Source organism: Otolemur garnettii, unplaced genomic scaffold (genome assembly GCF_000181295.1).
Source record: "Otolemur garnettii isolate 467f Iridium unplaced genomic scaffold, OtoGar3 scaffold00003, whole genome shotgun sequence".
Taxonomy (NCBI): Eukaryota; Metazoa; Chordata; class Mammalia; order Primates; family Galagidae; genus Otolemur; species Otolemur garnettii.
In genome coordinates, this window is record NW_003852398.1 from 36,644,158 (window position 1) to 36,655,886 (window position 11,729).

Below are 11,729 nucleotides of genomic sequence, written 5' to 3' on the forward strand. Positions count from 1 at the left end.
TATTTCTTCAACTTTTGGCATTTTAAATTCACGAGGTTCTTAAAAACCATGAATGGCTCCATTTTTAGTTATGCAACAGGAACAAGAAATCCACCAGGGAGTTTAAAACTCAGATCTTTAGTAGTCTTTAATATACTTACTGTAGACTTAAAAATGTTAAAGCATGCATAAAAGTGTATGAGTGAATAAAAATCACAACTGACAAATATATTGGTTAACATTCCAAATATGTAACCAATGAACATGGCCTGTGTTTTTTTTATTGATATTCACTTCAGTAACTTGAATCCACAGATATAAGCAGTATATAACCAGAAAGTCACAAGTAAACACAGATTATACATGCAAATTTCTGTTCACGAAGGTAACATGTGCAGGTACATGAATCAGAAGCGTGCATCTAGAATTATGGCCAAACTGTCTTTAAAATGCAGAATGTAAATTACATCTTAAAAATATGAAGCGATGGTCTACACACTTCAAAAATCAAATGTTGCTTATACCAGAGATGTATGACAACTACAGGATTCAAGTGACAAGCAATAAGATCTCAGAAAATTAATACTGGTCAGAGAGAACGAGAATATTTTTACATTTCACTGAAAATACATAGAACTACTAGAATACGAAATCTAGCAGGAACTCAGGGAAATAATTACAAAATCTAAAGCCATTACTCAATATTTCTAATACCTAAACAACAGCATGACATTAAAAGAAAACTGCACCTGCATTTGAATTGCCAATCTCACATTAATTAAATTCTCCAAAAATGAAATGCAAACAAAGAAGCTTCAAAACTCCAACTGAGAAGTCTGCAAGGCTCAGATTAATATGTGGAATGTTTCAGATGAAAGTAATAAAAATACAACTGGTTTTGTTCTTTATTGAATGGAATCAAACGTTAACATTTCTTTGAAGCTTGGAACTACTTAATTTCATTTTTCTGAATGTTCTACTTTTATCTTTTTCTTAGTGGTGCAAGTTGTCTTAAATAGCTTACGAAGTCAGTTTCTACAAAGTACTTCTGTTGCCATTGTGATAAAAGAAAAACTATTCTTCTTCATTAACTTAACCGCGTATGTACTTTCTTGCTATAACATTTAACACATGAACAGACATCTATTATTTCTCCACTAAAACAAAAGAGTACAATAATCGTCTTCTAACATCAGTATTGTATTTAAAAAAGGTTAACATTAAAAACAAAGAACCATTATTTTCTTTGAAATCGTTAACTCTTCTTAGACATCTTATGTTTCCTTCTTTTGTCTGCGTTCCTCTGCCAATTTATTCAGAAATTTCTGAAAAGACAGAAAAACAGAATTACAGTTATTAAGTTATGTAGGAGAAATATAACATATAGAGTAATTCCAAAATAAAATATTCTACCCAAGCTTAAGAACTTAAAGCCTAGTTTTATCTGTATTTTTAAAAATGAGTTAAGGGCTGGGCATGGTGGCTCACAAGTTCGAGACTAGCCCGAGCCAGAGTGAGACCTCCTCTCTAAAAATAGCCAGGCGTTGTGGCGGAAGCCTGTAGTCCCAACTACTTAGGAGGCTGAGACAAGAGAATTGCTTGAGGCCAAGAGTTTGAGGTTGCTGTGAGCTATGATGCCAAAGCCCTCTACCAAGTACAAAAAAGTGAGACTCTGTCTCCCCCTCAAAAAGTTAATTCTTACAAATCTGTAAGAATTATTAGTATTAATTATTTATTATTATAGAATGTTGTAATTCTATATAAATCTAAACTGGTTACGATACTCCAAATAGGCATGGGAAAAAATAGTAAAATGTGAAAAGTGGATATTTCAAAGTAGAGACTACTCCTAATTTTTAGAGATGAGAAAACAAAGAACACAGTAACATAGAACTAATGCTATCTGAAGAACATATACTGGTTAAAATGACATACATGTATTTAATAACACTCTATTCATAGATTGGATGTAGTGGCTCATGCCTGTAATCTTAGCACTCTGGGAGAGGCTGAGGTAGGCGGACTGCTTGAGCTCATGAGTTCAAGACCAGCCTGAGCCAAGATTGAGACGCCATCTCTACAAAAACAGAAAAACTAGCCTGGCACTGTAGAGGGTACAGATAGTCCCAGCTGCTTGGGAAGTCGAAGCAAGAGGATCACTTGAGCCCAAGAGGTTGAGGTTGCTGTGAGCTATAAAACCAAGGTACTCTACCCCAGGGCAACAGAGTGAAATTCTGTCTCAAACATGGTCCCTCCCTTAAAACCAAAAAATCTATTGATTAAACTAGGCAGGTCATTTCCTAAGGTGTCAATAATATTTTAGGTAACTACTCAATTCTGCGTTAGATTATAGCACTAAAGCAGCAATAGACAAGACGTAAGTGTTCTAAGAAAACTTTATTTACAAAAGTAGGTGGATGGGCCTTAAGAATGCCATTGGACGTATGGTATTTCATTCTCAAATCTGTTAAGTCACTAATGTAAACACAAAAGAAGTCTAATCTAAAACATCTGAAGTTTTTTTTAAACACTAGACTGGAATTTATAAACTCTATAGCTACTGCAAATTCATGACAGGGTTAAAAACCAGTATATCCTTTAAAAATAACAAGAACATGGAAGGCAAAGACCAGATTGAGGAAGAGCAAGACCCCATTTCTATTAAAAATAGAAAAACTAGCAAGGTGCGGGTGGTGCAAACATGTAGTCCCAGCTACTGGGAGGCTGAGGCAAGAGGATTGCTCTAGCCCAGAGGTTGCTAAGGAGCTATGATGCTGTGGCACTCTACACGTGAAACTCTGCTTCAAAAAGAAAAAAAAAAAAAGAACCCAGAACTTAAATTATTCCAAGATTTAAGACTACCTCTTCTTACCTGTATCCATTTCATCAACAGAAGTTATCTGTTAAACTATAAAACTACAATAAACATTTTATTATAAAGCAGTTTGAAAAACTGTAAGTTATCTAAAACTGAGTTCCTTACTATCTTCTTTTTTTTTTTTCCTTTGAGACAGAGTCTCATTATGTTGCCCTTGGTAGAGTGCTATAGCATCTCAGCTCACAGCAACCTTAAATTCTTGGGCTTAAGTGATTCTCTTGCCTCAGCCTCTTAATTAATGGGACTATAGGCGCCCGCCATAACGTCCAGCTATTTTTTGGTTGTGGTTGTCGTTTGGCAGGCCTGGGTTCAAACCTACCAGCTCTGGTGTATGTGGCTGGCGCCCTAGCCCCTGAACTACAGGCACGAGCCATTTCTTCACTACTTTAAAGTGCTGTCCCACTATTTCAATAATTAGTCCTTAAAGAGGCTGCTAACTAAAAATCTAAATCTAAATATATCCAAACAAATTATTTGTTAGTTATGTTGTGCTTTATTCATTTATGCTGTTATCTTTATACACTATTGGTTATAAAAATAACTGAAGACTATCATTAATAAATGCCAATATAAAAACCATTAAATAGGCTTGGTGTCTGTGGCTCAAGTGGCTAAGGCACCAACCACATACACCTAAGGTGGCGGGTTCAAGTCCAGCCTGGGCCCGCCAAACAACAATGATGGCTGCAACCAAAAAATAACCAGGCGTCGTGGTGGGCGCCTGTGGTTCCAGCTACTTGGGAGGCAGAGGCAGGAGACTCGCTTGAGCCCAGGAGTTGGAGGTTGCTGTGAGCTGTGAGGCCACGGCACTCTACCCAGGGCAACAGCTTGAGGCTCTGTCTCAAAAACAAACAAAGAAAAAAAAACCCCATTAAATAGGGAGAGACATGACAAAGTTAAAAGTTATTCACTTGGCATTTGGGTCTCCAGCATTTTACATATTAGAGAAATTCAACCTAAACCCAAGTTCAGAATACTTGAATAAGATTAACTATATCACTGAGCACGATGGCTCATGCCTGTAATTCTAGCACTCTGCAAGGCTGAGGCAGGTAGATTGCTTGAGCTCACAAGTTTGAGACCAGCCTGCGCAAAAGCAAGAGCCTGTCTCTACTAAAAATAGAAAAACTAAGGCAAGAGGATCGCTTGAGCCAGAGTTGGAAGTTGCTGTAAGCTAGGACCCCATGGCACCCTACCCAGAGTAACAGCTTGAGACTGTCTTTAAAAAGGGGGGGAGAGCAAAGGGGGGATGGCGCTGTGGCCCCATATTCCAGAGGTGGCAGGTTCTAGCCCTAGCCAAAAACTGCAAAAATGAAAAAACGGTGGTGCCTGTGGCTCAAAGGAGTAAGGTACCAGATCCATATGCCGGAGGTGGTGGGTTTAAACCCAGCCTGGGACAGTGCCTGTGGCTCAGTGGGTAGGGCACCGACCCCATATACTGAGGGTGGCGGGAACCCGGTCCCGGCAACAACAAAAAATAGCTGAACTTTGTGGCAGGTGCCTGTAGTCCCAGCTACTCAGGAGGCTGAGGCAAGAGACCACCACCTAAGCCCAGGAGTTGGAGGTTGCTGTGAGCTGTGTGATGCCATGGCACTCGGTGCACTCTCCTGAGGGTAATAAACTGAGACTCAAAATGTCTCTACAAAAAAAGCAAAAAACAAAAAAACACCAAAACAGCTGCCCAGCAGAATACTGCAAAACAAAAAAAAAAAAAAAAAAATAGCAAAAAAAAAAGATGGACACTGTGGTGGGCACCTGTAGTCTAAGCTACTGGGGAGGCTGAGGCAAGAGAAACGCTTGAGCTGGGCAGCATCTGTGGCTCTAAGGAGTAGGGCACCAGACCCATATTCCAGAGGTGGTGGGTTCAAACCCAGTCCCAGCCAAAAAAAAAAGAAAAGAGAAACGCTTCAGCCCAAGAGTTAGAAGCTACTGTGAGATATGCTGCCAGGGTATTCTACTGGGGGTGCCAAATGAGACTCTGTCTCAAAAAAGAAGAAAAAAAATTGAGTATATGTCCTAGAATTTTAAATTACTTATTTTCTGTAAACTATGAAAACAGACTCAATAAATGTTTCAGAAATATATTATCTTCAGGATGAAGTACTGCTGGTCCCAGAGATAACACTACACACATTATGTAAATGATCCATTAGTTTTCACGATAGAACTCTCTTCTTTTAGATTCAGCCTTACCTTTAATTTCTGATAATGAGGAAGGCTGCTGCAATGAGTATTCTTTGCAACTTCTTCATTTGTATAAAAGAGTGAACACAGCTTACAGTAAAACCCTGTTTTAGGTATCACATAGTCTATACCTAGAAATACAAACATACATTCTTACAAATTAAGTAAATTGAAAATTTTATTTAGTATTCTCATGTCTTCTCACCTGTCAATATAATTTAAATGAAACAACATAATTTTAAGAAGTCCAATGTGGCCTAAGCTAAAAAACCAAACCATGACATTGTATTTAATTTTAAGCTCCTGCTTAAGAATTGCTTCAGCTCAGGAACTGAACATCTGCCTGAGCAAGAGTAAGACCCAGTCTCTACTAAAAATAGAAAAAGCTAACGCTGGGTACAGTGGCTCACATCTGTAATCCTAGCACTCTGGGAGGCTGAGGTGGGTGAATTGCCTGAGCTCACAGGTGCAAGACCAGACTGAGCAAAGAGCAAGACCCCGTAGCCCCAGCTACTTGGGATGCTGAGGCAAGAGAATCACTTGATCCCAAGAGTTGGAGGTTGCTGTAACCTATGACACCATAGCATTTTACTGAGGGACACAAAGTGAAACTCTTTCTAAAAAAAGAAAAAAGCGAAAAGGAATAGCTGGACACGATGGCACATGCCTGTAGTCCCAGCTACTTGAGATGCTGAGTCGGAAGGATCATTTGAGCCAAGGAGTTTGAGGTCACCTCGAGCTATGATGAAGCCAACTGCCCTCTACCCAGGACCTGTGGGCCCTCTACCCAGGACCACAGAGCAAGACTCTATCTCAAAAGAAGTTCCACCTAATTATAGTTTTTAAAAGACAGAAATGTAACACAGAAAAACAAAACAAAAACATGTAATTTGTAGAAAACTTTACAGAGAAAAAGAACATACTGTAAAATGGTAACATAAAATAACACAGAATCAGAAGACATGGCTAAGAGGAAAAGAGAATAGCATGTCAATTAAGATTTATTTCATACTGAAATAAAGCTAATTTAAAATGCTATCTAAAAATTCTTTATTGAGAGTTTGCTGACAGGGTGGAGAAGGTGAACTTAAAGACTTTAAATCTCACCAACAGGAACGTTGGGCTGATATGGTCCAATTCTATACTCATCTGGGATTGTATAGTCCTCCTTGTTTTCATCACTTTGTCCATCTGCATTTTCACTTGTATCTTTGTTGGGATCATCAGCATTCTCAGCAGATTCTGCACCTGGTTCTGTATTTTCCTCATTTTTAATTCCATTTTCCAATGCCGCTTCATTTTCTTGATCAAGTTCCTCGATCTTGTCCACCTTAATTTCAACCAAACCATCATCATTTTTGTCACCAGATTTAAATGCCATGCCCGATTTACGAAGTTTCTGACGTTCCGAATCTTCCTCATCACCAACCTCATCTAGAGTGACAAAACCTTCCATACTCCCTGGGAAACGACGCTGTTAAAAAAGACAAATTTACTCTGCAACAATTATCCTGCAGCATCCCTTCCATTTACTTTACTTGAAGGATAAGGGATGGCGTCTTTGTCTTTATTCATTTTCTCAAAATAATTTTTCCTTTCTCCCCTAAAATCATTTATATTAAAAAAAAAAAGTTTTAAAATTAAATAATGGAGGTTTGCCTCACACAAAAAGTAAATGAAGTAAGAATATTTATATTTTATACTTTCTGAGACTAATTATGTAAAAGAACTCGATTTGATAAATATAGTTATGTCCTTTGTAAGGACGATATTACTGTATCATGTTTAGAGAAAACAGGTAAGTTTGAAATAGTGTAATGGTTAAAAAATAAAGCTCTGTATAGGACTATGTAGCTGTATCACTTATGAACAGTAAAAACTAAAACAAATCATTAAACATCTCCATGCTTGAATTTCATGTATGGAATGGGAATTAACAATAGCACCTATTATATATGGTTATTGGAAGGATTAAATTAACATATCAAGAGCTAAAAAAAAGTATGACATGTAATAAATATCAGTAATTGTTAGGTCTTGAAGTATATACATATCATACAACATCCACTCCAGTCAGAAAAATATACCAGTTATTTCACCAAACCTGGAGTTAAATATTAGTTTTTAAATGTTGCTTGAACAAAACTAATAGGATGGCAAAAATTTGATTCCACTGTACATTTCAAGAGCCATTTAGCATTAAAGGGCATTGCTCAAAAGGCATTTCAATCTCATAATCTTTTAAGGCAGGCAGTCAACATAATATGCGTCTTTTGTTTTACTATTCTTTATGCCATGTATTTCTGTATTTACTTTATACGTGCTTATCAGTGATGCATTATGTCCTAAATTATTTTGAAAGATATTAAAATAGAGACAAAGTCTACATTTCTCAAATTGGAAAAGCTCTTCCAATCCAATTTTGGAACTAATGGCAAAATATTTTAAGTATCTTGGGTCATTTAACTTACTAATAAACCCACAATCCACCTATTAAAAATATAAATTGCACTGTAAGGCTGTCTACTTACATTCTATGGCTGCAATACAGAACCAAATATTGTTCTTTTTCCTTCAATATTGAACTTCTTTTGTAAGCAGGATTTCAATAGCAATTATAATAAAATGTCCCATTTTATCCATTTATTGCAGAGTTAATAGATATAAAATGTTTACATTCTGGTTCATATCTGACCTCTTTTCTGATTAATTCTCCTTGTCTGCTAGGGTAAATAATTTGAAATACTAATCTGATCTAGTGTTCTAAATAAAGTAAGTCAACATAAAATCTTCCTTTACCTTTTTAAGCTTTTTCTTTGCTGCTGCTGAAGCACTTGCATCTTTTTTCACAGCTTTATCTGAAGGCTCCTTTTTCCCATCAGAAGCCACATCACCTAAATTAGCAAGATCAGTCTCATCTCCCACTGAACTGCCACTTTCTAATAATGCAGCTGCTTCTTCTTCATCTACAAGTAGCTCATCTTCAGATTCGAGAAGCATATTGGGTTCCTGTTCTGTCTGGTCATCCTTTGTATCTTTCTCACCATCTTCACCTGATTTTTCTTCTTGTTCTTTACCTTCAGTTGTACTTTCAGTCTTCTGGGAACCATCAGTTTTAGATTTCTTATCACTTGGAGATTCTTTGCCATCTGGAGAATAAGACCTTTTTCTGTAATCAAAAAGATAACACAGCTTTTCTGGATTTGAAAAATAAAAATTTAATATACCAGTGCATATAAAAACACACAAAATGAAATTACCGAGATTTATCTTTTTTCAGTAAGTCAATGCCTCTGTTAGGAATCTAAAAGACAAAAATTTTATAGAAGTTAAATAAATGTATTAATTTACAGAAAATAAAGTTATCCGAGGAACTAATAATTGGTGACCATCCCTTACATAATCAACTCAGGTTATTCAATCCCAGTAACTATACCTAAGAACTTAAACTGCCTGTAGTAAAAAGTGTATCAATCACCACAGGCCAGGTACAGTGGCTCACACCTGTAGTCCTAGCTCTCTGGGAGGCCAAGGTGGGTGGATTACTGGAGCTTAGGAGATGAAGACCAGTCTGAGCAAGAATGAGATCCTATCTCTAAAAAACAACCCAGCATTGTAGTGTGTACTTGTAGTCTCAGCTATTCAGGAGGCTGAAGCAAGAGGATCACTTGAGCCCAAGAGTTTGAGTTTGTTATGAGTTATGAGGGTACACTACCAAGGGCAACAAAGCAAGATTCACTCTCTCTCAAAATAAAAAAGGGGGCTTGGAGCTTGTGGCTCAAGTAGCTAAGGCACCAGCCACATACACCTAAGGTGGCAGGTTCGAATCCAGCCTGGGCCTGCAAAACAACAATGAGGGCTGCAACCAAAAAATAGCCAGGTGTTGTGGCGGGTACCTGTGGTCCCAGCTACTTGGGAGGCAGAGGCAGGAGACTCGCTTGAGCCTAGGAGTTGGAGGTTGCTGTGAGCAGTGATGCCACAGCACTCTACCCAGGGGGAGAGCTTGAGGCTCTGTCTCAAAAAAAAAATAAAAAATAAAAAAAAAAAATAAAAAAGGATATTGGGCAGCGCCTGTGGCTCAAAAGTAGGGTGTGGGTGCCATATGCTGGAGGTAGTGGGTTCAAACCCAGCCCCAACCAAAAAATAGAAATAAAAAAGGGTATCAATCACCATACCAAAAGAGGAGTAGACAACAAACATTTTAATAGCAGGACTGTTAAATAAAATCTTAAGGGCTGGTTGTGGTGTGGTGTCTCATGCCTGTAATTCTAACATTCTAGGAGGCCAAGGCAGGTGGATTGCTTAAGCTCATGAGCTCGAGACCAGCCTGAGCAAAAGCGAGATCCCATCTCTACTAAAAATAGAAAAAATGAGGCAAGAAGATCGCTTGAGCCCAAGAGCTAGCAGCTGCTCCGATCTATGACATCACAGCACTCTACCCAGGGCAAACGCTTAAGACTCGGTCTGGGGGAAAAAAGAAAAAAAAACTTAAATAGATTAAAGCACCGAAAGGGTCCATTACAGAGTACTAGTTTAAAAACTTTGACTACTGGGTGCTGGCCCCATATACCGAGGGTAGCAGGTTTGAACCTGGCCCTGGCCAAACTGCAACAAATAGCCAGCCATTGTGGTGGGTGCCTGTAGTCCCAGCTACTCGGGAGGTTGAGGCAAGAGAATCGCCTAAGCCCAGGAGTTGGATGTTGCTGTGATGCCATGGCACCCTAAGGGCAATAATGTGAGACTGTCTCTAAAAAAAAAACAAACAAAAAAACCTTTGACTACTTTGCCAGGTGTGGTGGCTCACACCTGTAATCCCAACACTTGGGAGGCTGAGGGGGATGGATTGTCTGAGCGCAGATTTGAGACCAGCCTAATCCAGAGTAAGACCCCATCTCTCTCTCTTTTTTTTTTGAGACAGAGCCTCAAGCTATCCCCCTTAGTAGAGTGCCGTAGCATCACAGCTCACAGCAACCTCCAACTCCTGGACTCAACCAAGTCTCCTGCCTCAGCCTCACAAGTAGCCGGGACCACAGGCACCCACCACAACACCCAGCTGTTTTTGGTTGCAGCCATCATTGTTTTGGCGGTCTGGGCTGGATTCGAACCCTCCACCTTAGGTGTATGTGGCTGGCGCCTTAGCCATTTGAGCCAAGGATCCCATCTCTTTAAAAAAGAAAAAAAAAAAAAAAGCCAGGCATTGTGGTGGGTGCCTCTAGTCCCAGCTACTCAGGGAACTAAGACAAGAGGATCACTAGAATCCAAGAGTTTGAGGTTGTTGTGAGCTAAGACGCCAGGGCACTCTACCAAGGGTGACCAAGTGAAACTGTCCAAAAAAAACAAACAAACAAACCAAAAAACCCAAAAACACCCCCAAACCAAAAAACCAAAAAAACCAAAACCAAACTTTGGCTACTTAGCAAACAGAGCCTTAAGGGGTTGCCCTGGGTAGATGGCCATGGCATCACAGCTCATAGCAACCTCCAACTCCTGGGCTCAAAATTCTCCTGCCTCCACCTCCCAAGCAGCTGGACTATAGGTGCTCACCACAATGCCTGGCTATTTTTTGGTTGTAGCCATTATTGTTGTTTGGTGGGCCCAGGCTGGAGTTGAACCTGCCAGTTAAGGTGTATGTGGCTGGTGCCTTAGCTGCTTGAGCCACAGGCGCTGAGCCATATCTTTGGAGATAGAGTTTCACTGTCACCTTTGGTAGAGTGCCATGGCGTCACAGCTCACAGCAACCTCCAACTCTTGGGCTTAAGTGATTCTCTTGCCTCAGTCTCCCAAGTAGCTGGGACTACAGGTGCCCACCACAACGCCTGGGTATTTTTTTGTTGTATTTGTTTAGCTGGCCTGGTCTGGGTTCCAACATGCCACCCTTGGTGTACGTAGCTGGCGATGTAACCACTGTGATACAGGTGCCGAGCCAAAACAGGGTTTTTGATACCTTGTATTTCTTTCAATAGGCTTATCTCTTTCAATAACCCTGTATTTTTAGCAAATATAAATGTTTGTAAAAATGTTGCAACTTGAAATATGTGAAAAGCTTTTAACTGATGGCAAAGAAGTACTACATACCCTCAGTACCAGTTTTTTGTATTTTTCAGAAAGGTCAACCTTTACACATCTCCCTTGAAACCAAAGGGCTTTTTTCAAACAATGGTCAACCATTGCCATTGCATCTTCTCTTGTCTCCATCTCAATGAAGGCCTTAAAAAAAAAAAACACAAAAATTCCAATAATAACATTATTTTTCACAGAACTGTATAAAACTCCAGTGTTTACTATTTATTCTATATACTTACTAGGAAAATCTGACCTTTGACACCATGAAACTGGTAAGAGATTAAAAATACAAAATTTCCCATTTAATGAGCACAATGCAAAGGTATATGACACACCTCTTGAGTGTGGGACATAATTATAACAAGGACTTTACCTAACAAATGCAAACATTTCTACCCTCATTATTAATCTGAAATTAAAAAAATATTGAATAATGTGAGGACATGATACAATCCTTAAGAATCACTATAGTTCCAAATATACAGGTTTTCTTGAAAAAAGTAATAAGCACTGCTGGGTATGTGGATGATTCCTCTAACTCTAGCACTCTTGGAAACCATGTGAGGACTGCTCGAGGTCAAGAGTCTGAGACCTTAAAAATTTTGGCTTTTTTCCTTTTTTTTTT

The 11,729-nt window shown here is 38.9% G+C and overlaps 1 protein-coding gene across 5 annotated transcripts in view; it reads right to left on the reverse strand.

Moving 5' to 3' along the window:
- Window positions 1-210: 210 nt before the first annotated feature.
- The window catches only part of MATR3 (matrin 3), a 37,308-nt gene continuing 25,789 nt past the window's right edge, over window positions 211-11,729 (reverse strand). For 2 of the 5 annotated variants that reach the window (XM_012808378.2, XM_023516006.1), the window contains exons 10-15: window positions 11,117-11,248; window positions 8,302-8,345; window positions 7,841-8,210; window positions 6,149-6,515; window positions 5,051-5,172; window positions 211-1,304 (exon numbers count right to left, since the gene is read on the reverse strand). In XM_012808378.2, coding sequence (XP_012663832.1) covers window positions 1,254-1,304; window positions 5,051-5,172; window positions 6,149-6,515; window positions 7,841-8,210; window positions 8,302-8,345; window positions 11,117-11,248 — 1,086 coding nt within the window. In that variant the 3' untranslated portion in view covers window positions 211-1,253. The remainder of the gene's footprint in view (window positions 1,305-5,050; window positions 5,173-6,148; window positions 6,516-7,840; window positions 8,211-8,301; window positions 8,346-11,116; window positions 11,249-11,729) is intronic. The other 3 variants (XM_012808380.2, XM_023516011.1, XM_023516014.1) reach the window with 2 other exon arrangements.